At 47.1% G+C, this 26971-nt stretch overlaps 2 protein-coding genes across 2 annotated transcripts in view; one reads left to right on the top strand and one right to left on the bottom strand.

The window, feature by feature from the left end:
• Positions 1-697: 697 nt before the first annotated feature.
• PRELID1 (PRELI domain containing 1) lies at positions 698-6242 on the bottom strand. Its single transcript, XM_069763953.1, has 6 exons — positions 6014-6242; positions 4033-4255; positions 3502-3727; positions 3309-3422; positions 1563-1641; positions 698-1036 (listed from the first exon to the last, which is right to left on the bottom strand). The coding sequence occupies exons 2-6, from the start codon at positions 4122-4124 to the stop codon at positions 897-899; spliced, it is 651 nt and encodes a 216-aa protein (XP_069620054.1). The 5' UTR covers positions 4125-4255; positions 6014-6242; the 3' UTR covers positions 698-896.
• Positions 6243-6454: 212 nt separating this feature from the next.
• RAB24 (RAB24, member RAS oncogene family) overlaps positions 6455-26971 on the top strand; it is a 35742-nt gene continuing 15225 nt past the window's right edge. The window contains exon 1 of the mRNA XM_069763954.1: positions 6455-6588. Within this exon, the coding sequence (XP_069620055.1) occupies positions 6472-6588 (117 nt within the window). The 5' untranslated portion in view covers positions 6455-6471. The remainder of the gene's footprint in view (positions 6589-26971) is intronic.

The following is a 26971-nucleotide window of genomic DNA, read 5'->3' as shown; positions in this document are numbered from 1 at the left end:
TGAAAAAAAAGTTAAAATGTTTTTTTTTTTTTTTTAAACATTCCAAAAATTTCTGTGAAGCACCTGAAGGGTTAATAAACTTTTTGAATGTGGTTTTGAGCACCTTGAGGGGTGCAGTTTTTAGAATGGTGTCACACTTGGGTATTTTCTATTATGTGGGCCCCTCAAAGTGACGTCAAATGTGAGGTGGTCCCTAAAAAAAAAAAAAAAAAAAATGGGTGTTGTAAAAATGAGAAATTGCTGTTGAAGTTTTATCCCTTATAACTTCCTAACAAAAAAAAAAAATTGGGTTCCAAAATTGTGCTGATGTAAAGTAGACATGTGGGAAATGTTATTTATTAACTATTTTGTGTGACATATTTCTGTTTTAAGGGCATAAAATTTCAAAATAGCAAAATTTTTCAAATTTTCTCCAAATTTCCGTTTTTTTACACATATAAACACGTTATATCGAAGAAATTTTACCACTAACATGAAGAACAATATGTCACGAGAAAATCTCAGAAACGCCAAGATCCGTTGAAGCGTTCCAGAGTTATTACCTCAAAGGGACAGTGGTCAGAATTGTAAAAATTGGCTTGGTCACTAACATGCAAACCACCCTTGGGGGTAAAGGGGTTAAATTCTACATTCACTGTAAAAAACGTTATTCTAAACAGGCGCTTTTTCTAAGTCAGGCAGAAGGAAGAGACTTGGATGCTTATTGACAGCATTGTTTAATCATAAGTTAAAGCTTAGAAAAGAGTAATTGTCGGACATTTCATTGCTCATTAACATTCAAGTTTTCTTCTTCACTTTTAATGTGAGTTTACTGAAGTCTACAAAGTTACATTTGGTTCAGAAGACCTATGACCCCAGCAGCACTGCCAGCCTCCAGTGATCCCAGATTTAGGCCGTCACACAAACTGCTGCTTCTTACTAGTAGCTGCCTTATTGGCCAAGTCTTTGGCTCTCTCCTTTGCGGCAAGGGCAGTTTCTTTTGCTTTTTCTGTTGCCTCCTTTGCGGTTTCTACCAATGTCCTGGTAGGCAAATCGCCTGAGGGAGAGAGAGAAGAAAAAAAAAAAAAAAAAAAAAAAAGGTAATTAGCGGTTTGTTTAGCTTTTTAGGGTTAAATTTTACCTGGGATCAAAAGTGGGAATATCACTACGACAAGCTACAAGTGAACCCACAGGATGCTACACAGGTGATCCTTACAACGGTGGGCAAATACACAGTTACCAAATAAATGAGCACCTTACATGGGTGTCGCCTCTTTTTCTTTACTCCAGTGTTTAGACCTGCCTAAAACATATGTAGACTTTATCTATAGCTAGTATATCATTCTAGAACCTGCATGGAGACATTCTTGGCAGCAGCTGGACGGGTAAAGCAATTTGCTCATTATCCCTGGAATGATGACATGTAATTAGCATGGAGCCCGTGGCTCACTGCTCTGCTACCATTACCTTCCATGTGACCTCCTAGTCACACTTCCTGTCTTGTGACTCAGACATTGCTAATGGCCCTGGTCAGCATTATAGAAGCAGCGTTATGAGAGCCGAACTTGTCCTTTACCACTTACCGTGCATTCTTGCCAGGATATATTCATATCCTTTTATTGCCTTGGTCACGTTACTCTTAAACCTTGCCAGCCCAAACTCCTGGAAAACAGAACACACACTTGAGAATGCCATTTATAAAAAGTGACGGTTTACAGGGTGGTAAATATATAACTACTGCACGTTGACCTCCCCTCCACCGCAGCGTGAAGAACCACGTCCTCTGTGTAATGGGGCTGGCTACATCTGCCAGCACCAGCCGATAAACGGCCATTATACTGGGTATAGGCAGGAGACAGACAATTCCTGTAACAAGACTTTGGCCTACACTCAAACATCTTGACTCTAATATATCCTTGTGTAAGCCATAGATAAAATTAACATCACCAGCTGCAACATCTTGGTGTTAAGGTGACCACGATTAGACCAGACCTGAGCAAACTACGGCCCACATGCCCAATCTGGCCGTTCCCATCCAACCCGGGACTGTTACTGCAAAATGAAAGGATGCTCTCTCCTAAATCTTTATTTCACAGGGATCTGCAATGGTGGAGGAGGGAGCCGTCAGCTTGGACTTCCACCATTCAGCCTGTGTGACGGAGTGTCTCGGTGCAGCAGGTACTATGATGTCACTAAATCACGCCTGGGCTGGGGAAATGGGGGAAAGGTGAGTAGTGTTAGTTTGCTTTTAGTCATTCACTTATGGTGGGAATATGCGAGACCATTATATTGCATTTGAGGGCTGGGAGGGGGTCATCACGTGTTCAGGGCAGTGAGGGATCATAATGTGGGGGTCATTCTGTGTTGGGGGGCTATTATACCGAGTTGGAGGTCATACTGATCAAAATACAAGGGATGGTTAACAAGCAGTATGATTTTCTGCATTTTATAACAACTTTAAAACAATCAGTAGATTTTATTGTTTTGATCCGCTCAATGACAAGCATTAAAATTAATAAGAATCTAAAAAATATAGTCATGTTAATTTTGAAGAGAATAAATTTCAACATATTGGTCATAGTTTCTTGTGGTTTCTCAGGAATATTCCTTGCCCACTCCATAATTAAACTAATGTTAGCAGCTGCCTATGTTGGAAGAACCAGCTTACAAGCACTTTCCAATAGGGCTAGTAAGTGCTGCTCTTAGGCTGGCCTGATCACTGGAGCCCACTGTTTGCTCCTGATCCCTTACTTGCAGCTTCAGAGAGGGCATAATTCAGACAGGTGGTTGAGATGGAAAGCCAGAACAAGCTTCCCCCCTCCTCCCACAAGCTTATCCTAGAAAAATGCCATCACTCACCACCGAGATCTCAACCTGAGCATGTGCCACCCATGGCATCCATTTTCCTGGAGGCCACCGCATCGCAGCACTGGATGTGCGGGGCCTCCGGACTTTCACAAAATGCCGGTGGAGCCCTTCCCTCCCCGAACCACAGAGCATCACTGCCAAACCTGCAGCACAAACCCACACCAGCCGCACCTGCCTGGGATTGGAGTCATATCGCTGGACCACCAAACACCCTCCCCCCCCCCCTCCCCCCCCGTGACTACGCTCCACCAGCACTGCTGATCCCCCCCAGTAAGCTGAATTCTGACTGTAAGATAGACTCCCATTTGATACAATTTTTTCTCTTTATTTTCCTTCTGAAAATTTGGGGTGCGTCTTATGGTCCGGTGAGTCTTATAGTCTGAAAAATATGGTAAGCACAACAGGCCTATGCGCCTCCAGAAACTGACCAGTTCTAGTCATGGTAGTCATGCTCATCTCACCTGTATTGGTCTGCTAAACCCAAACACCCTGGAGGACACCCAAGCCTCTCTTCTAATCTCGGTCCAATTTTTGTTTCCTGAATTTTCACAGTATACACAGCGTTCCTCCACAGACTGCAAGGAAAGAGAGGTAAAGAACTAACAATATACATAATAAACTTTACAAACTATTCTTCCACATTGGGTCTCCTACCATGACAGTGCTGTGGTTTATGTTCCACGTGTACGTGGTCAGGGTCTTCTTGTGGACATCAATTATGGAGTCTTCTAAGACGTACACAGCATGTGCCACGTTGGCAGGGAAGAAGCGCTCTGCCCACCTTGGCAGGCGGTTGGTCTTGGTTAACAGTCTTCTGGTCAGTAGCTTGTGGTCAGTGGTTACCTCACGGTACAGAATGTCTTCGGTCAGGACATGTTTGCTGGGTTTCCAGAAGAAAATCGACATTCAGATATTTTATGTATTTCAATCACATAGGAAGTCAGTAGCGGCAATTGACCCTGGAATTAGTTTTTAGCACACACAACTTTTATATAACGTGGGGTTTTTTTTTATACCAATTGACTAAGAATTTGGATTAAATATGGCTCACAGCTATCACGTCATAGCGACGACAAAGCACAGACACCCAGGAGTCTCCCCACGGCGTCCGTTAGTCAGCGGCGGTGACTTGTTTTGCAGGTGTTGATACACAAACATTCCGTTAACCCATTAGTCCAGTCTTACCTGTAGGGGTTTGGATAACGCTGCCAAAAAGCGGTGAACACTTGGTCCCATGAGCTACGCAGCTCATTCAAGCCTAGAAAATACTTCACCATTGTTCCCAGGAGAATCACTGCACCAAGCACGACGGGCTCAGGAAACCATCAGAGAGTGGCAGTGAAGAGGAGGTCACCTGGAGAAACCGTCCGAGTCCAGTGTGACACTGGCGTGCGTCCTAATAATGGGACTGCGCACAAAAAGACAGGAGACGTATTAGGGTATGTTTCCACGTTCAGGAAACGCTGCGTTGAGCCGCAGCGTCAAACACGCAGCGTCCAGATGTTACAGCATAGTGGAGGGGATTTAATGAAATCCTGTCTCCACTATGCTTTAAAAGATGCATGCGGCAGACCCGTGGAAACGGACATGTGGTGCGTCCTTTAAGAACACAGCGTGTCCTTACATTGCTGAAAAAACGCAAGGACAACGCAGGTGACCTGCCAGTGACCTCAGGTGCAGATTTGGTCAGGATTTTACCGGCATAAAATCCTGACCAAATCCTGATGCAATCCTGAACGTGGACACATACCCTTAGGGTATGTGCACACGTAGATGGAACCTCTGCAGACTTTTCCACACCTGTTTTGAGAAATCTGCAGGTAAAAAGCACTGTTGGATTCCACCTGCGGATTTACCGTGGCGTGGATTCCACCTGCGGATTCCTATTATGGAGCAGGTGTAAACCGCTGTGGAATCCACACAAAGGACAAACATGCTGTGGAATAAACAATGCAGCGTTTCGTGCGTTTTTTTTCCACAGCATGTGCACTGCGGATTTTGTTTCCCATAGGTTTACGTGGTTCTGTAAACTCATGGCAAACAGCTGCGAATCCGCAGCAAAATCTGCAACGTGTGCACATAGCCTTAGGCTCCAGCAGTGGTAACGCTGTGTCATCCATGGGTCGTACTGAGAGAGGGCAGCAGGGATGGGGCAGATGTCACAGGAGATCGCCTGCAGAGGACCCCACAAATCACAAATTTCAAGCAGAAATTGCATCAGTAAACAAATATATTGGAAACAGTTTTCAGGAGCTTTGGAGGTGGATTTTGGAAAGGGCCCTCTCCACAAACCTCCTGAAAATCCTCCGTGTGAACACAGGCCTATGCCGCAGCTCTGATTTCATGGCTAGCTGTATAGGTTACAGGGGATCCTCTTTAAGGCCGGGTGCCCATTATCCAGAACTAGCAGGACTTTGGCACAAGACATGTCCCCTCCGTGCAAAGCGCTGCCGGATATTGTACGCGTGGTGATTCCGCATGTGTTCATCCTATACATTGTACGGGGACATTTATCTCGTGGAGGATTGCGTGTCAGATAAATAGACAAAAACTTGAGTAGGTATACATGCAGAGGTTAAACGCATGTTCACATTGGCCACAAAACATTAAAACCTACCAGAGAAAAAAGTAAACGAAAACCCTGATGTAATCAAACAAAAAAGCAAAAGTGCATCCAAGTAACACACAGTCTTTAGTAATACTGGTTTGTGATAAAAAAAAATAGCACAAAAGCCATCCCACCTCGTCAAGGTGACTGATTGGAATAACAGTATTACTAAAGACTGTGTTATTTGGATGCACTTTTGCTTTTTTGCTTGGTTACATCAGGGTTTTCGTTTACTTTTTTCTCTTGTAGGTTTTAAATAAATAGACATACTGCGGTCTGGAAAGACGCGCCACATGTCCGGCTCCGCAGGGAAGCCGCAGGCGTCCGGGCACACATAGTGGGCCATGCTGGATAGTGGGCACGTAACCTAAAACTCCCTTGTATACGCCCTCCGTGTACAGGTGCTGTTACTCCCTGTTATCAGCCATTACATGGCTACTCAGAGGCTCGGGGCTCAGACACCCGGTCACGCCGTAGAGGGCACTGACTGCACAGAGCCGCGCCCGTTCCGGACCCCTCACCAGCCCGTCTCCCGACCACCCCGCGCCCTCTCCTTACCCGCCCCATGCGAGGTCTCAGCTCCTATCGGTCGCCATGAGGGAGCAGCAGGACGCCGCGAACTTCCGGCAGTAAAGTAAGGGAAAGTTCACACGTCACGTGCCGGACGCTGCAAATTCCGGAAACAAGGATACTGGGCGGAGCCTAGCCGGGAGTGGGCGGTGCTGCGGTTGGCTACAGGGCGTAGAGCAGTGAGGCGGTGGGCGTGGCTGTGGGCAGGAGGCGGGGCATTGTGGCTCAGTGACAAGCAGGGCCCTTGGACAACAACAGACAACATGTCCTAGGATCCGGTGCTGCGCAGAGAGCGGCTGTAGTGCCCGGCCTGCACCCTGGGGGACGCTGCAGCGCTCTGACTACGTCTCTGCCTGTCGTCCCCATACCGGAGCGCTCCTGGATGCCCGGCCCTCGCTAGTGACTGCTGTGTGGCAGATGAGCGCCGCGGGCTCCCGTATCACAACATGAGCGGCCAGAGGATTGATGCCAAGGTGGTGATGCTGGGGAAGGAGTCGGTGGGGAAGACCAGCCTGGTGGAGAGATACGTCCATCACCGCTTCCTGCACGGACCCTACCAGAACGTAAGTGCCATCACAGGGTCAGGACCTGGGCTCAGCGCCTGGCACTGCCCCACAGGAGACTGATCCTGCCCGGTGCCGTCACCGCTTACCCACTGCCCCACAGGAGACTGATCCTGCCCGGTGCCGTCACCGCTTACCCACTGCCCCACAGGAGACTGATCCTGCCCGGAGCCGTCACCCACTGCCCCACAGGAGACTGATCCTGCCCGGAGCCGTCACCCACTGCCCCACAGGAGACTGATCCTGCCCGGAGCCGTCACTCACTGCCCCACAGGAGACTGATCCTGCCCGGTGCCGTCACCGCTTACCCACTGCCCCACAGGAGACTGATCCTGCCCGGTGCCGTCACCGCTTACCCACTGCCCCACAGGAGACTGATCCTGCCCGGTGCCGTCACCGCTTACCCACTGCCCCACAGGAGACTGATCCTGCCCGGAGCCGTCACCCACTGCCCCACAGGAGACTGATCCTGCCCGGAGCCGTCACCCACTGCCCCACAGGAGACTGATCCTGCCCGGAGCCGTCACTCACTGCCCCACAGGAGACTGATCCTGCCCGGAGCTGTCACCCACTGCCCCACAGGAGACTGATCCTGCCCGGAGCTGTCACTTACCCACTGCCCCACAGGAGACTGATCCTGCCCGGAGCCGTCACTCACTGCCCCACAGGAGACTGATCCTGCCCGGAGCCGTCACTTACCCACTGCCCCACAGGAGACTGATCCTGCCCGGAACTGTCACTTACCCACTGCCCCACAGGAGACTGATCCTGCCCGGAACTGTCACTTACCCACTGCCCCACAGGAGACTGATCCTGCCCGGAACTGTCACTACTTACCCACTGCCCCACAGGAGACTGATCCTGCCCGGAACTGTCACTACTTACCCACTGCCCCACAGGAGACTGATCCTGCCCGGAACTGTCACTACTTACCCACTGCCCCACAGGAGACTGATCCTGCCCGGAGCTGTCACCACTTACCCACTGCCCCACAGGAGCCCGATCCTGCCCGGAGCCATCACCACTTACCCACTGCCCCACAGGAGACTGATCCTGCCCGGAGCTGTCACCCACTGCCCCACAGGAGACTGATCCTGCCCGGAGCTGTCACCCACTGCCCCACAGGAGACTGATCCTGCCCGGAACTGTCACTTACCCACTGCCCCACAGGAGACTGATCCTGCCCGGAACTGTCACTTACCCACTGCCCCACAGGAGACTGATCCTGCCCGGAGCTGTCACCCACTGCCCCACAGGAGACTGATCCTGCCCGGAGCCATCACCACTTACCCACTGCCCCACAGGAGACTGATCCTGCCCGGAGCTGTCACCCACTGCCCCACAGGAGACTGATCCTGCCCGGAGCTGTCACTTACCCACTGCCCCACAGGAGACTGATCCTGCCCGGAGCCGTCACCACTTACCCACTGCCCCACAGGAGCCCGATCCTGCCCAGAGCCATCACCACTTACCCACTGCCCCACAGGAGACTGATCCTGCCCGGAGCTGTCACCCACTGCCCCACAGGAGACTGATCCTGCCCGGAGCTGTCACTACTTATCCACTGCCCCACAGGAGACTGATCCTGCCCGGAGCCGTCACCGCTTACCCACTGCCCCACAGGAGACTGATCCTGCCCAGAGCTGTCACCGCTTACCCACTGCCCCACAGGAGACTGATCCTGCCCGGAATGGTCACTACTTACCCACTGCCCCACAGGAGACTGATCCTGCCCGGAGCCGTCACCACTTACCCACTGCCCCACAGGAGACTGATCCTGCCCGGAGCAGTCACCACTTACCCACTGCCCCACAGGAGACTGATCCTGCCCGGAGCCGTCACCACTTACCCACTGCCCCACAGGAGACTGATCCTGCCCGGAGCCGTCACCACTTACCCACTGCCCCACAGGAGACTGATCCTGCCCGGAGCCGTCACCACTTACCCACTGCCCCACAGGAGACTGATCCTGCCCGGAATGGTCACTACTTCCCCACAGGAGACTGATCCTGCCCGGAGCTGTCACTTACCCACTGCACGAACCCTTCCCTCAATGTCCTGACCCTTCACTTGCAGAATTATCAGGCAATGTGTATTTTTGAGTGTTAATTTTACTATTAAACTTCTACAGTGCTGTCTGTCCAAACGGTTAAGAAACCTGAACAGAAAGTAAAAGTGAGATTTTGTGTTTCTTAGGAGAAGATCTCTGTGTGCAGAATTATTGGGCAATGAATAGTGCGCAGAATTATTGTGGAACTAAATGACATTTTCCCATCTCAGTTGTTTATTTTCATTGGGTAAAGGGAAAATAATACCCAAAATACTCGAAATGTACAAAATATATTTATGACATTTCCCAAAAAGTTTTCGTTTCCATTCTATTCTTTAGAACCCACATTACCTAAAGTAACAGTATAATACCATTTAGGGATATAAAGAGATTCCAGCGACAATATAAAATTTCAGAACTTTTTTATGAACCATTTTTATTAATGAGACTATAACTGAATGCCTGGGTATATATTTGTGATATAGCCCTAGATGGTATTATACTGTTACTTTGGGTAATGTGGGTTCTAACTATTTTTGGAGTGTAGCATCTTAATTGTGTTTTTGGGACTTCATTTTTGAACCAATCTATTCTTTGCAATGACCATCATTATCCTAACATCTATGGAGTCTGTCAGTTTCTTGACAATCCACTATTTGGTGAGCAACGACCACAATCGACCAAACACTGTGCGGAGAGACGACCTCACCGACCACAAGCAACCAAACACTGTGCGGAGAGGTGACTGCACCGACCACAACCGACCAAACACTGTGCGGAGAGGTGACTGCACCGACCACAACCGACCAAACACTGTGTGGAGAGGCGACTGCACTGACCACAACGGACCAAACACTTTGCAGAGAGAAAACTGCACCGACCATAGCCGACCAAACACTGTGCGGAGAGAACACTGCACCGACCACAACCGACCAAACACTGTGCGGAGAGAAAACTGCACCGACCACAACCGACCAAGCACTGTGCAGAGAGGCGACCGCACCGACCACAACCAACCAAACACTGTGCGGAGAGGCGACTGCACTGACCACAACCAACCAAACACTGTGCGGAGAGGCGACTGCACCGACTACAACCGACCAAACACTGTGCGGAGAGGTGACTGCACCGACCACAACCAACCAAACACTGTGCGGAGAGGCGACTGCACTGACCACAACGGACCAAACACTGTGCAGAGAGAAAACTGCACCGACCACAACCGACCAAACACTGTGCGGAGAGGCGACCTCATTGACCAAACACTGTGTGGAGAGGTGACTGTTCTCCTTCACTGGCAATCTCTTATTTCAGAAGGGCCCTCATTTTCCAATAGGCTTTAGTGCAGGTGAGGAAGTGGCCATGTCATTATTCCGTCATCATTAAGGCCTTTATTGGCTAGCCAGGCAGTGAACACTTCGATGCACATGATGGAGCATGTCCTGCAAAAAAAAAAAAATCGGTTTTCTTGAAAGATGCAGATGTTATCTTATACCACTGCTTGAAGAAAGTGTCTTCTAACTGTCAGTAGGTTTGGGAGTTGATTTTGAGTTGATCCTCAATCTGAAAAGTACCTCACCTCCACCTTGCTGGTATCTGAGGTGAAGTGGAGCTCTGTGCCCATTACTGATCCATCCATATGGTCCTTCATGAGTCACTCATCTCATGAGCCCATAAAACCTATGATAAATCTGTTAGCAGATATTTCTTGGTCAGAGAGGATGTGATGTTACATGTAGTGATGTGTGAGCATCCTCGGATAAGTGTTACTATTAGCACTCGAGCATGCTGGGGGATCAGAACACGCCCAAGACACTATTATCACTCGAGCATGCTCGCTCATCACTACGTTCCAACTTCTGCGTCTTGCTCAGTGGTGGTCGGGCTCAGCCTCCCTCACCTTGGCCGTGTCTCTGAACACCTTGTACCTCTGGACACTTCAGGGAAGCTGCAGCTCTGGAATATGGCAGCACTGGAATATAATGGCTTTCTGGTGGCTTCACGCTTCATTCTTCTCAAATATCTTGGGGTTTTTTTTGCGACTTTGGATGGTTCTGTGATCATGCCCCAATATCTTAGTCTCAGGAGTACTGCATCCCTCGGCAAGACTTGGAACAATTTTTTTTTACTTTTCAGAGTCAGCTAATTTTTTTTTGTGGCCCATTTTGCCTGCATCAAACAAGGTGGCTAATAATTCTGCACCCCTTGATAAAGGATGTTGATATCTTTAGGCCTCACCCTCCCTCATTACACAACTCATCCACTGATCTGCTTCATCCAATAATTATTCACGTATACACAGCTTGTAGATGAAAATGATGAGATGGTCAGTATACTCACCTGTCTAATAATTGTGCATAGATGTCCTTCTATGCTGATACTTTACCACTGCGTTCCTTCTCTAATTTAGGATGTCCTTTTACCGATACCTTCCCGCTGCACCCCTCTACCCTCTTCTAGAATGTTCTTCTACCTGGTACTGTCCACTCATGTAGGAGGTGTTCTGTCCTGCTATTTCCCACACCGTCCCCCTCCTCTTATAGAAGATGTTCCTTTATCTTGACACTTCCTCATGGCACACTCATCCTTCACGCACTTGACACTTCCCTGGTGCATCAGCTCTTCCCTCATCTTGAAATAATGTCCTTCAATCCTGACAGTCTCATTGCACCCCCATAGGATATGTCTTTCTTTCCATCCTTACCCTTCCTCACTGCATCTTGCTCCTCACCTATGGGATGATCTTCCAGCCTAAGGGTATGTGCACACACTGCGGATTTTGCTGCGGATCTGCAGCTGTTTTCCATGAGTTTACAGAACCATGTAATCCTATGGAAAACAAAATCCGCAGTGCACATGCTGCGGAAAAAAACGCACGGAAACGCTGCATTGTTTATTCCGCAGCATGTCAATTCTTTGTGCGGATTCCACAGCAGTTTACACCTGCTCCATAATAGGAATCTGCACAAAGACCTCGGTAATTCTGCAGTAAATCTGCAGTGTGGATTTCCTGTGAAATTAACAAAATCAGTTCGGAAAAATCCGCAGCATGTGCACATACCCTTACGGTACCTTCACACTGAGCAACTTTAGAACGAGAACGATAGCGATCCGTGACGATGCAACGTCCTGGATAGCAATACCGTTGTGTTTGACACGCAGCAGCGATCAGGATCCTGCTGTGAGATCACTGGTCGGAGCTAGAAGGCCAGAACTTTATTTAGTCGCTGGATCACCCGCTGACATCGCTGAATCGGCGTGTGTGACGCCAATCCAGCGATGTCTTCACTGGTAACCAGGGTAAAAATCAGGTTACTAAGCGCAGGGCCGCGCTTAGTAACCCGATGTTTACCCTGGTTACCTAAAAAAACCACACTACATACTTACATTCCGGTGTCTGTCGCGTCCCTCGCAGTCAACTTCCCGCACTGACTGTGAGCGCCGGCCGGCCGTAAAACAGAGCACAGCGGTGACGTCACCGCTGTGCTTTACGGCCGGCGCTCACAGTCAGTGCGGGAAGCTGACTGCGAGGGGCGCGACAGACACCGGAATGTAAGTAAGTATGTAGTGTTTTTTTTTTAGGTAACCAGGGTAAACATCGGGTTACTAAGCGCGGCCCTGCGCTTAGTAACCCGATGTTTACCCTGGTTACCCGGGGACTTTGCATAGTTGGTCGCTGGAGAGCTGTCTGTCTGACAGCTCTCCAGCGACGCTGCAGCGATCGGCATCGTTGTCTATATCGCTGCAGCGTCACTTAATGTGACGGTACCTTCAGTCTCTCACTTCACCCTACTCCCACTAGGATCTTGACGCTCTCTCACTGTACCTCACTCTGCTCATATAGGAGGTCTTTCCATCCCGACACTTTCTCACTGCACCTCCTTTTCCCAGATCATGCCATATCTTAACACTTTTAGCCATTTTTTCGTCACCTGCCACACAATAGCAATATCTCCTGGTAGGAAATATACCAGTGTGTCTCGGAGGCATAAAAAAGTACAGTCGAGGTCCATGGTCTAAGATATGAGTGCTATTGTACATTTTTCATCTAGATTTGCGAGCATATCTGTTACATATTACAGGAGAAAAACAAAGATGTCGAAAATGTCAGGATAGATTAGAAAGAGTTAAAGGGACACTGTCACCTGAATTTGGAGGGAACAATCTTCAGCCATGGAGGCGGGGTTTTTGTGTGTTTGATTCACCCTTTCCTTACCCGCTGGCTGCAATATTGGATTGAAGTTCATTCTCTGTCCTCTGTAGTACATGCCTGCACAAGGTGTAATCTTGCCTTGCGCAGGCATGTACTACGGAGGACAGAGAATGAACTTCAATCCAATATTGCAGCCAGCATGCAGCCAGTGGGTAAGGAAAGGGTGAATCAAACACACAAAAACCCCGCCTCCATGGCTGAAGATTGTTCCCTCCAAATTCAGGTGACAGTGTCCCTTTAAAGGGTGTCTTCACTACTCTGATTCTGTCTTTAGGATAGGTCACCGATATCCGATAGACCTATGCCAGACACCCAGCACGCTCACCTGTTACCAGCACCAACGTAGGGCAGATGTAAGCAGAGTACAGAGAAGGACTGCATAACATGGTGGCCATTGGCAAAAATTGCAGCTCAACTCCTATTATTGTCACAGAAGACCCCTATAAAATGGAAGCCAAGTTTTCTATTCTTCAGTGATCAACCTGGAGAGGCATCTTCCTGCCAGACGTGGTCACTGCAGAGGCAGCATTACAATCAATGGCTGACCATGTGACATATTGATAAACCAAATTATGAGAGCAGTTCTTCATTCTGACTGATGGGATGGGGGTTACCGAACCAGGCTGGTCTTCATGAATCAACTTTACAATAGCAAATCTGTATTTCCCAGAAATCGAAAAGAAGAAGCACAAAGGTAGCAGCTGATATTGAACCACAATTGGGGTCATAAAGATATGGGCTAGAAAATAATGCGCTAAAGTCCCATTCCTGTTAATAAATTAACAAACAGCCAAAGTAGGATGACCATGATATTGCTATCCATATGGTGGTCATAAGTCCTAAACAGAGACCCCTCTGACAAACATACCCCAACTAACCAAAGATGCAACACAGAGATGCTGGACTTACCATTTTATTCATTCAATTAAAATCTGTACAAGGAAGCATCCTTGAATATACCAGGGCTCAATTACACATAAGAATAACAGTATAGATATATATTCTCTTTAACCCCTTAACAACCGCCGATACGCCTTTTAACGGCAGCAGTTTAGGGTACTAATTTCTCAGCGCCACTTTTTTAACAGCGCTGAGAAATAAGTGTACAGCTCCCCCCTACCTTGGAAAATTTCTAGGGTCTCAGCTACCAGGGGTCGCGGAGACCCTAGACAACATGGTTCAGGTTGGTTTTTACCGTCCCCAGTCATGTGATCACCATTATTCACCAAATAAGGGCTATCTCACACACACAAAAAAGTTAGATTTTCCATGAATTTCTCTCTCCTCTGATATGATCTAGCATATCGGAGGAGAGAGAAATGGGGTGATAGGATCTATCACAGTGATCAAAATGAAAAAGAAAAAATAGTAAAATCAACCTACCCCTTTATCACCCCCTTAGTTAGATAAAAATAATAAAATAAAAAAATTGTATCTTTTTCCATTCTTTGGTGCTAGGGTTGGGTTTACGGTTGGGGGTGTGTTAGGGTTGGAGTTACAACTGGGGGATTTCCACTGTTTAAGCACATCAGGGGAGGGGGTCTCCAAACACGACATGGTGTTTGCCATCGTTTCCAGCCAATTTTGAGTTAAAGTCAAATGGTGCTCCCTCCCATGTACCCAAACAGCGGCTTTCCCCCACATACAGGGGAATCTGCATACGCAGGAGAAATTGCACAACAAATTTTGTGGTCCTTTTTCTCCTGATACCCTTGCGAAAATAAAAGTTTGGGTCTAAAGTAAATTTTTTGTGAAAAGGTTCCAAGAAGTATCGTTTCTCCTTGCGGAGAGTGACATTATAAGCATGTCGAGGTGAGGAGACTTAAAGCCGCAATGCTCCTCTGGGAAATATGCAAATTGTCTCTTCAGAGAGGAAGAGAACTAGAACTCTAGTGCCACCTATTGGAAGTAGCAATCCGAACAGTCAATGTTGACCCTTTAACGAGCATTGTCACATGACTTAGGATAATAGCCAAACCAGAATCTCAATTTGCAGACACTGTTTCGGGGTACTGCCCCTCGTCAGTGCAAAGTGGAGATCTGGTTTGGCTGATGGAAAGGTGTCTGACCGGGATCCAAGATTGCTACTTCCAATAGGTGGCACTAGAGTTCTAGTTCTCTTCCTCTCTGAAGAGACAGTTTGCATATTTCCCAGAGGAGCATTGCGGCTTTAAATCTCCTCACCTCGACATGCTTATCATGTCATTCTCCGCAAGGAGAAACGATACTTCTTGGATCCCGGTCAGACGCCTCTCAATCAGCCAAACCAGATCTCCACTTTGCACTGACGAGGGGCAGTACCCCGAAACACAGTGTCTGCAAATTGAGATTCTGGTTTGGCTATTATCCTAAGTCATGTGACAAGGCTCGTTAAAGGGTCGACATTGACTGTTAGGATTGCTACTTCAGCCCTACAGATTTATTCTGTTGAAGCCCCCCCCCTTTCTGCCCATGACGTAGCTATAGCTCGGGTTGAATGGGCTCTAAGGATGTCTGGGGGATCCTTCCCTTGGGCTCTATATGCTAGGTCTACAGTAGTTTTTATCCACCTAGCAATGGTTGCCTTTGCTGATTTACGACCCCTATTTGGTCCCCTGTACTGTGTGAACAGGTTCGGGTCTCGTCTCCAACCCTCAGTCGCCTTTAGATATTTGAAAACTGTTTCTCTTATGTCTTAGGTTATGATAGACCCCTTCTTTTGAGTTTCTAGGATGTTGGCAAAATGAGGGAAGGATTACGTCTTGGTTCATGTTTGTAGACAAAACTGCTTTGGGGAGAAAGGCCGGGTCAAGTCTTAAGACTATTGTGTCGTCAAAAATCTGAAGGTATGCGTCCTGTATGGATAAAGCCTGCATTTCCCCTACTCTCTTAGCCGAAGTGATGGCCACCAGAAAGGCTGTTTTAAAAGAGAGATTGGCTATATCTATGTCCTCTGATAAAAGGTACGGGGATTTACACAGGTGCATTAACCCCTTAATCCCATATGACGTACTATCCCGTCGAGGTGATCTGGGACTTAATTCCCAGTGACGGGATAGTATGTCATAGGCGATCGGCCGCGCCGCCGGGTGTCAGCTGATTATTACAGCTGACATCGCGGTCATGGACCGCTCCAGGCACACTAACCCCCTGAACACTGCGATCAAACATGATCGCAGCGTTCCGGCGGCACAAGGAAGCATCGCGCAGGGAGGGGGCTCCCTGCGTGCTTCCCTGAGACCCTCGGAGCAACGCGATGTGATCGCGTTGCTCCGAGGGTCTCCTACCTCCTCCTCCCTGCAGGTCCGGATCCAAAATGGCCACAGGGGGCCTTCCGGGTCCTGCAGGGAGGTGGCTTTCAAGCACCTGCTCAGAGCAGGCGCCGGGAAGCCTCCCTGCAGTGCCTGTCAGATCACTGATCTGATAGTGCACTGCAAAGTGTCAGATCAGCGCTCTGATAATATACAGTGATGCGCCCAAACAGTGGTTTACCCCCACATATGGGGTATCAGCGTACTCAGGACAAATTGTACAACAACATTTGGGGTCCAATTTCTCCTCTTACCCTTGGGAAAATAAAAAATTGGGGGCGAAAAATCATTTTTGTGAAAATTTTTTTATTTTTACGTCTCTGCATTATAAACTTCTGTGAATCACTTAATGGGTCAAAGTGCTCACCACACATCTAGATAAGGTCCTTATGGGGTCTACTTTCCAAAATGGTGTCATTTGTGGGGGGTTTCAATGTTTAGGCACATCAGGGGCTCTCCAAACGCAACATGGCGTCTCATCTCGATTCTTGTCAATTTTGCATTGAAAAGTCAAATGGCGCTCCTTCGCTTCCGAGATCTGCCATGCGCCCAAACAGTGGTTTACCCCCACATATGGCGTATCGGCGTACTCAGGACAAATTGTACAACAACTTTTGGGGTCCATTTTCTCCTGTTACCCTTGGTAAAATAAAACAAATTGGAGCTGAAGTAAATTTTGTGAAAAAAAGTTAAATGTTCATTTTTATTTAAACATTCCAAAAATTCCTGTGAAACACCTGAAGGGTTAATAAACTTCTTGAATATGGTTTTGAGCACCATTCTAAACACTGCAGTGTTTAGAATGGTGTCACACTTGGTTATTTTCTATCATATAGACCCCTCAAAATGACTTCAAATGAGATGTGGTCCCTAAAAAATTGGTGTAAAAATTAGAAATTGCTGGTCAAATTTTAACCCTTATAACTCCCTAACAAAAAAAAAAATTGGTTCCAAAATTGTGCTGATGTAAAGTAGACATGTGGGAAATGTTACTTATTAAGTATTTTGTGTGACATATCTCTGTGATTTAATTGCATAGAAATTCAAAGTTGGAAAATTGCGAAATTTTCACCAAATTTCCATTTAAACGCAGGTAATATCAAAGAAATTTAACCACTCATGAAGTACAATATGTCACGAGAAAACAATGTCAGAATCACCGGGATCCGTTGAAGCGTTCCAGAGTTATAACCTCATAAAGGGACAGTGGTCAGAATTGTAAAAATTGGCCAGGTCATTAACCCCTTCCCGACCTGTGACACAGCGTATGCGTCATGAAAGTCGGTGCCAATCCGACCTGTGACGCATATGCTGTGTCACAGAAAGATCGCGTCCCTGCAGATCGGGTGAAAGGGTTAACTCCCATTTCACCCGATCTGCAGGGACAGGGGGAGTGGTAGTTTAGCCCAGGGGGGGTGGCTTCACCCCCTCGTGGCTACGATCGCTCTGATTGGCTGTTGAAAGTGAAACTGCCAATCAGAGCGATTTGTAATATTTCACCTAAAAAAATGGTGAAATATTACAATCCAGCCATGGCCGATGCTGCAATATCATCGGCCATGGCTGGAAATACTAATGTGCACCCACCCCACCCCTCCGATCGCCCCCCCAGCCCTCCGATCTGTGGCCCGCTCCCCTCCGTCCTGTGCTCCGCTCCCCCGTCCTCCTGTCCGCTCCCCCCGTGCTCCAGTCACACCCCCCGCGCTCCAATCAAACCCCCCCGCACTCCGATCCCCCCCCCGTGCTCCGAACCACCCCCCCTGCACACCGATCCACCCCCCCTGCACACCGATCCACCCGCCCGCACACCGATCACTCTCCCCCATGCTCCGATCCCTCCCCCCCCGTGCTCCGACGCCCCCCCGTGCCCTGATCTCCCCCCCTGTGCCCTGATCTCCCCCCCTTATACTTACCGATCCTGGCGGGGTCCCGTCCGTCTTCTTCCCCGAGCGCCGCCATGTTCCAAAATGGCGGGCGCATGCGCAGTGCGCCCGCCGAATCTGCCGGCCGGCAGATTCGTTCCAATGTGAATTTTGATCACTGTGATATAATCTATCACAGTGGTCAAAATAAAAAAACAGTAAATGACCCCCCCCCATTTGTCCCCCATAGATAGGGACAATAATAAAATAAAGAATTTTTTTTTTTTTCACTAAGGTTGGAGTTAGAACTAGGGTTAGGGTTAGGGTTAGGGGTAGGGTTAGGGGTAGGGTTAGGGGTAGGGGTAGGGGTAGGGGTAGGGTTAGGGGTAGGGGTAGGGGTAGGGGTAGGGTTAGGGGTAGGGTTAGGGTTAGGGTTAGGGGTAGGGTTAGGGTTTCGGTATGTGCACACGTATTCTGGTCCTCTGCGGATTTTTCCGCAGCGGATTTGATAAATCCGCAGTGCTAAACCGCTGCGGATTTATGGCAGATTTACCGCGGTTTTTCTGCGCATTTCACTGCGGTTTTACAACTGCGATTTTCTATTGGAGCAGTTGTAAAACCGCTGTGGAATCCGCAGAAAGAAGTGACATGCTGCGGAATGTAAACCGCTGCGTTTCCGTGCAGTTTTTCCGCAGCATGTGTACAGCGATTTTTGTTTCCCATAGGTTTACATTGAACTGTAAACTCATGGGAAACTGCTGCGGATCCGCAGCGTTTTCCGAAGCGTGTGCACATGCCTTTAGAATTAGGCTATGTGCACACGGTGCGGATTTGGCTGCGGATCTGCAGCGGATTGGCCGCTGCGGATTCGCAGCAGTGTTCCATCAGGTTTACAGTACCATGTAAACCTATGGAAAACCAAATCCGCTGTGCCCATGGTGCGGAAAATACCGCACGGAAACGCTGCGTTGTATTTTCCGCAGCATGTCAATTCTTTGTGCGGATTCCGCAGCGTTTTACACCTATTCCTCAATAGGAATCCGCAGGTGAAATCCGCAGTAAATCCGCAGGTAAAACGCAGTGCCTTTTACCCGCGGATTTTTCAAAAATGGTGCGGAAAAATCTCACACGAATCCGCAACGTGGGTACATAGCCTTAGGGTTAGGGTTAGGGTTGGGTTGGAATTAGGGTTGTGGTTAGGGTTAGGGGTGTGTTGGGGTTAGGGTTGTGGTTAGGGGTGTGTTGCGGTTAGGGTTGTGGTTAGGGTTACGGCTACAGTTGGGATAAGGGTTAGGGGTGTGTTGGCGTTAGAATTGAGGGGTTTCCACTGTTTAGGCACATCAGGGGGTCTCCAAACGCAACATGGCGCCACCATTGATTCCAGCCAATCTTTTATTCAAAAAGTCAAATGGTGCTCCTTCCCTTCCGAGCCCCGACGTGTGCCCAAACAGTGGTTTACCCCCACATATGGGGTATCAGTGTACTCAGGACAAACTGGGCAACAATTACTGGGGTCCAATTTCTCCTGTTACCCTTGAGAAAATAAAAAATTGCTTGCTAAAACATCATTTTTGAGGAAAGTAAAATGATTTTTTATTTTCACGGCTCTGCGTTGTAAACGTCTGTGAAGCACTTGGGGGTTCAAAGTGCTCACCACATATCTAGATAAGTTCCTTGGGGGGTCTAGTTTCCAAAATGGGGGCACTTGTGGGGGGTTTCTACTGTTTAGGCACACCAGGGGCTCTGCAAACGCAACGTGACGCCCGCAGACCATTCCATCAAAGTCTGCATTTCAAAACGTCACTACTTGACTTCCGAGCCCCGACATGTGCCCAAACAGTGGTTTACCCCCACATATGGGGTATCAGCGTACTCAGGACAAACTGGGCAACAATTACTGGGGTCCAATTTCTCCTGTTACCCTTGAGAAAATAAAAAATTGCTTGCTAAAACATCATTTTTGAGGAAAGAAAAATGATTTTTTATTTTCACGGCTCTGCGTTGTAAACGTCTGTGAAGCACTTGGGGGTTCAAAGTGCTCACCACATATCTAGATAAGTTCCTTGGGGGGTCTAGTTTCCAAAATGGGGTCACTTGTGGGGGGTTTCTACTGTTTAGGCACACCAGGGGCTCTGCAAACGCAACGTGACGCCCGCAGACCATTCCATCAAAGTCTGCATTTCAAAACGTCACTACTTGACTTCCGAGCCCCGACATGTGCCCAAACAGTGGTTTACCCCCACATATGGGGTATCAGCGTACTCAGGACAAACTGGGCAACAATTACTGGGGTCCAATTTCTCCTGTTACCCTTGAGAAAATAAAAAATTGCTTGCTAAAACATCATTTTTGAGGAAAGAAAAATGATTTTTTATTTTCACGGCTCTGCGTTGTAAACGTCTGTGAAGCACTTGGGGGTTCAAAGTGCTCACCACATATCTAGATAAGTTCCTTGGGGGGTCTAGTTTCCAAAATGGGGTCACTTGTGGGGGGTTTCTACTGTTTAGGCACACCAGGGGCTCTGCAAACGCAACGTGACGCCCGCAGACCATTCCATCAAAGTCTGCATTTCAAAACGTCACTACTTGACTTCCGAGCCCCGACATGTGCCCAAACAGTGGTTTACCCCCACATATGGGGTATCAGCGTACTCAGGACAAACTGGGCAACAATTACTGGGGTCCAATTTCTCCTGTTACCCTTGAGAAAATAAAAAATTGCTTGCTAAAACATCATTTTTGAGGAAAGAAAAATGATTTTTTATTTTCACGGCTCTGCGTTGTAAACGTCTGTGAAGCACTTGGGGGTTCAAAGTGCTCACCACATATCTAGATAAGTTCCTTTCGGGGTCTAGTTTCTAAAATGGGGTCACTTGTGGGGGGTTTCTACTGTTTAGCCACATCAGGGGCTCTGCAAACGCAACGTAACGCCCGCAGAGCATTCCATCAAAGTCTGCATTTCAAAATGTCACTACTTGACTTCCGAGCCCCGACATGTGCCCAAACTGTGGTTTACCCCCACATATGGGGTATCAGCGTACTCAGGAGAAACTGTACAACAACTTTTGGGGTCAAATTTCTCCTTTTACCCTTGGGAAAATAATAAATTGCAGGCTAAAAAATCATTTTAGAGAAAATAAAATTTTTATTTTATTTTCATGGCTCTGCGTTATAAACTTCTGTGAAGCACTTGGAAGTTCAAAGTCCTCACCACACATCTAGATTAGTTCCTTTGGGGGTCTAGTTTCCAAAATGGGGTCATATGTGGGGGATCTCCAATGTTTAGGCACACAGGGGCTCTCCAAACGTGACATGGTGTCCGCTAATGATTGGAGCTAATTTTCCATTTAAAAAGCCAATTGGCGTGCCTTCCCTTCCGAGCCCTGCCGTGCGCCCAAACAGTGGTTTACCCCCACATATGGGGTATCAGCGTACTCAGGACAAACTGGACAACAACATTTGCGGTCCAATTTCTCCTATTACCCTTGGCAAAATAGGAAATTCCAGGCTAAAAATCATTTTTGAGGAAAGAAAAATTATTTTTTATTTTCATGGCTCTGCATTATAAACTTCTGTGAAGCACCTGGGGGTTTAAAGTGCTCAATATGCATCTAGATAAGTTCCTTGGGGGGTCTAGTTTCCAAAATGGGGTCACTTGTGGGGGAGCTCCAATGCATAGGCACACAGGAGCTCTCTAAACGCGACATGGTGTCCGCTAACAATTGGAGCTAATTTTCCATTCAAAAAGTCAAATGGCGCGCCTTCCCTTCCGAGCCCTGCCGTGTGCCCAAACAGTGGTTTACCCCCACATATGAGGTATCGGCGTACTCGGGAGAAATTGCCCAACAAATTTTAGGATTCATTTTATCCTATTGCCCATGTGAAAATGAAAAACTGAGGCGAAAAGAATTTTTTTGTGAAAAAAAAAGTACTTTTTCATTTTTACAGATCAATTTGTGAAGCACCTGAGGGTTTAAAGTGCTCAATATGCATCTAGATAAGTTCCTTGGGGGGTCTAGTTTCCAAAATGGGGTCATTTGTGGGGGAGCTCCAATGTTTAGGCACACGGGGGCTCTCCAAACACGACATGGTGTCCGCTAACGATGGAGATAATTTTCCATTCAAAAAGTCAAATGGCGCTCCTTCCCTTCCGAACCTTACCATGTGCCCAAACAGTGGTTTACCCCCACATGTGAGGTATCGGTGTACTCAGGAGAAATTGCCAAACACATTTTAGGATCCATTTTATCCTGTTACCCATGTGAAAATGAAAAAAATTGAGGCTAAAAGAATTTTTTTGTGAAAAAAAAGTACTTTTTCATTTTTACGGATCAATTTGTGAAGCCCCCGGGGGTTCAAAGTTCTCACTATGCATCTAGATAAGTTCCTTGGGGCGTCTAGTTTCCAAAATGGGGTCACGTGTGGGGGAGCTCCAATTTTTAGGCACACGGGGGCTCTCCAAACGTGACATGGTGTCCGCTAAAGAGTGGAGCCAATTTTTCATTCAAAAAGTCAAATGGCGCTCCTTCCCTTCCAAGCCCTGCCGTGCGCCCAAACAGTGGTTTACCCCCACATATGAGGTATCAGCGTACTCAGGACAAATTGGACAACAACTTTCGTGGTTCAGTTTCTCCTTGTACCATTGGGAAAATAAAAAAAATGTTGCTAAAAGATAATTTTTGTGACTAAAAAGTTAAATGTTCATTTTTTCCTTCCATGTTGCTTCTGCTGCTGTGAAGCACCTGAAGGGTTAAAAAACTTCTTGAATGTGGTTTTGAGCACCTTGAGGGGTGCATTTTTTAGAATGGTGTCACTTTTGGGTATTTTCAGCCATATAGACCCCTCAAACTGACTTCAAATGTGAGGTGGTCCCTAAAAAAAATGGTTTTGTAAATTTCGTTGTAAAAATGAGAAATCGCTGGTCAAATTTTAACTCTTATAACTTCCTAGCAAAAAAAAATTTTGTTTCCAAAATTGTGCTGGTGTAAAGTAGACATGTGGGAAATGTTATTTATTAACTATTTTGTGTCACATAACTCTCTGGTTTAACAGAATAAAAATTCAAAATGTGAAAATTGCGAAATTTTCAAAATTTTCGCCAAATTTCCGTTTTTATCACAAATAAACGCAGAATTTATTGACCTAAATTTACCACTAACATGAAGCCCAATATGTCACGAAAAAACAATCTCAGAACCGCTAGGATCCGTTGAAGCGTTCCTGAGTTATTACCTCATAAAGGGACACTGGTCAGAATTGCAAAAAACGGCCAGGTCATTAAGGTCAAAATAGGCTGGGTCATGAAGGGGTTAACGTGCAAACCACCCTTGGGGGGTAAAGGGGTTAATGTATAAATATATGAGGGGACAGTACAAAGACCTTTCTGATGATCTTTCTAATCATAGACCTGAGACAGGGACAAGCTGGCATCCTCTACGTCCGGAGGAAAGAAGGTTTAAGCATAATAACAGACGCGGGTTCTTTACTGTAAGAGCAGTGAGACTATGGAACTCTCTGCCGTATGATGTTGTAATGAGTGATTAATTACTTAAATTTAAGAGGGGATTGGATACCTTTCTTGAAAAGTATAATGTTGCAGGGTATATATACTAGATTCCTTGATAGGGCAATGATCCAGGGAACTAGTCTGATTGCCGTATGTGGAGGCAGGAAATAATTTTTTTTCCCAAAGTGGAGCTTACTATTTGCCACATGGGTTTTTTTTTGCCTTCCTCTGGATCAACATGGTAGGGCATGTTAAGTTAGGCTATGGGTTGAACTAGATGGACTGTTTTCCTTCATCCTTAGGCTACGTTCACACTTGCGTTGTGCAGTCCGTTCAACAAATCCGTTAAACGGACTGCACTAACGCAAGTGCCGACTTTGGCACTGCGCTAGCGCAGATGGAGTAGTGCGCTAGGAGTGACGGACCCGGAAATGCTACAGGCCGCGTCTCGGGTCCGTCACTCAATGACGGCACATCGCTAGCGCACGCCCATTGTGGGCGTGCGCTAGCGATGCGTTCGCCATTACAAGTAATGGCGGCATTAATGGACTACAGTACACCGCGTTATGCCGCGGTGTAACGTAGTCCGTTAAACGGGTTCACACAACGCAGTGTGAACCCAGCCTTAACTGTGTTACTATGTTACTAGATATAAAGCTAAGTGTGTGTGTGTGTGTCAAGCCCCGCCCTCTCCGCATAGCCACACTCACTCCATGTTATTAGCGCACACGGGCGGAGACCCATTCACCTCGAAAGCCACCCTGCAAAACTCACCGGCTGCAACGTCCCAACGGCTGCGAGCTACAATCAGGGCCATCACCTTCAAAATTTCAGTGCGAGGCAGGCACATGCCATGTTTATCTCTGTCGTGTCTAGAATGGAGTTGCTCCTGTGAGATATGACATCAAAGGAATGGGAGAAGTCTCATGGATATCACCGCTGTGCTCATAACAGGAAGTTGCTGTGCACGTGTGAGGGGAAGACAGGAGTGAGATGAAAATGAAAGGAGTGAGGGGAAATTGAGTTGGGAGGTCAAAATGGAGGTGAGAGGTCAAAATGGAGGTGTGAGTGGAAAATGAGAGGAGTGAGGGGAAAAACACTAAGAAAATGACAGGTGTGAGGTCAAAAGGAGAGGTGTGAGAGGAGTGAAGGAGAAAATGAGAGGTGTGAAGGGAAAATGAGAGGTGTGAAGGGGAAAATGAGAGAAGTGAGGTGCTGCTGCAGTATGAGGCGCTGTATAGAGAAGAATGAGGTGCTGCTGGTGGAGGCTGTGTATAAGGCCACATTCACTCGTTCAGTATTTGGTCAGTATTTTTCCTCAGTATTTATAAGCCAAAACCACGAGTGGGAGAGAAATACAGAAGTGGTGACGTGTTTCTAATAATCTTTTCCCTGATTGTTTTACTCGAAGTTTTAGCTTACAAATACGGAGTTAAAAATACTGACCAAATAACGTGTGAACGAGGTCTAAAGGAGAAAAGTGTGGTGCTGCAGAAGAAGTAGGCTGTGTACACGATACGCTTTATTGCAATTTCTCTCGGGATCAAGTGTTTCCAATTGTATATGGAAGAAGAGTGTGAGGTGCTGCCGGAGGAGGCGACTATAAAGGAGAAAAACTGTGCTGCAGAAAAATTCTGTGTATAAAGGAGGAGTGTGAGGTGCAGGAGGAGGCGGTGTATAAAGGAGGAGCGTGAGGTGCAGGAGGAGGCTGTGTATAAAGGAGGAGCGTGAGGTGCAGGAGGAGGCTGTGTATAAAGGAGGAGCGTGAGGTGCAGGAGGAGGCTGTGTATAAAGGAGGAGCGTGAGGTGCAGGAAAAACAAGGCCCCTTAAGGCTACGTTCACATTAGCGTTGCGCGCCGCTGCGTTGGCGACGCAACGCACGACGCACAAAAAAACGCGCGCAAACGCACGCAAAAACGCTGCGTTTTGCGACGCGTGCGTCGTTTTTTGACGAAAATCGGACGCACGAAAAATGCAACTTGTTGCATTTTCTTGCGTCCGACGCTAGCGTCGGAAACGACGCACGTGTCGGAAAACGCAACAAAAAAAACGCACGCGTCCCCCATGTTAAACATAGGGGCGCGTCGCCGACGCAACAGCGACGCACATTAGCGGAACGCTAATGTGAACGTAGCCTATCTGCTGCAGTTTAAAGTCGTATCGGCAATCGTTAAGGGGTTAATATTGTGTTCAAAAAATACTTTTGCTTCAACAAAATGGCAGTGGTTGTGTTCCGTGTACCAGTGCGGGAGTGTTTCTATGTTCAACAGAGGATGTATTTTTCTCATGCGCGTTCCCACACTGGTCCTCGGAACACAGTGGGCTGCGCATGTGCAGATTGAGAGCACTGCTTGCCGATAGAGGCTATTGCGCATGCACCAGTACCATTTTGTTGAAGCAACATTTTTCTTTTTTGAAGGCCACAATATTAAATGCGCAGACTGAAAATAAAATACTATCAATACTTAGGTAATCATTTAGTTAATTTGTGTTGCAAATCTGTAGTGTTGAATATATGATATGAAATGTTTTTATGTGCAATATAATCATTATAATTTGTTATAACTAACTGCAGTTAGTTACCATGCCCGGGCAACGCCGTGCTCTTCAGCTAATAGAAAATAAATTCCAAACTTGCCTAATTTCTCATTGGCTAGGATTATCTTCCTAGATCTTGCCCAGAATTAGGAACACATCCTAATTCCCCTGTCCCCCTGAAATCGTGCAATGCCTGTCCATCACCTGTCTTGTATTTTAGCTCATCACCGTGCAAAGTGAATGGGCCTGGTCTACAATACCAGACACCTTCCAATTCTAGAAAATCCATTTATCACTAGCTACACAGCTCCAAAACAAAGACTATACTGAGACTGTGTGCATGGAATAAAATAATAAAAGCAGTTTAGTTCCCTTTTGCTATAGTGTGTGAGGAGTATGATCACGCTAAAGTTTTTATGTGTATTTTAACTCATACATTTGAAAATTCTTATAAAAAAAGGCTTCAAATAGTGTTTGGATATTCTTTGATGCGAATTTTGAAGATCCGTGTTGGCAAACTCTGTGCAAACATACATTTAAATGGAAATTCGTCAGCAGGTCTTTGTTATGTAATCAGACAGCAGCATAAGGTAGGGGAACAATACCTAGATTCCAGGGATTTGTCACTCAGTACACTGGGTGCAGCAGTTATGATAGTGTTCACCTGCTGCTGATAAAACACTGATTGTATTGAAACAGCATAACCGCACAGAAAGAGATCCCGATAATCAGCAACTCTGCTCCTACATCACGGTGTCCTCAGATTACACAGCAGACACCTGCTGACAGATTCCCTATAAAGCATAACGGTCATTTTAATTTCTATTCCATATATCAATAGAACATGTGAAAATAAAACTGCGGTTACACCACTTTAAGGTCAAACTGCTCCATTGTCCTACCCACTGCATGAGCACTGACTAT

This window comes from Ranitomeya imitator, chromosome 4 (genome assembly GCF_032444005.1).
Source record: "Ranitomeya imitator isolate aRanImi1 chromosome 4, aRanImi1.pri, whole genome shotgun sequence".
Classification (NCBI taxonomy): domain Eukaryota; kingdom Metazoa; phylum Chordata; class Amphibia; order Anura; family Dendrobatidae; genus Ranitomeya; species Ranitomeya imitator.
Note: the sequence above shows the minus strand (reverse complement) of the source record. Positions and strands in the feature narration are given on the sequence as shown.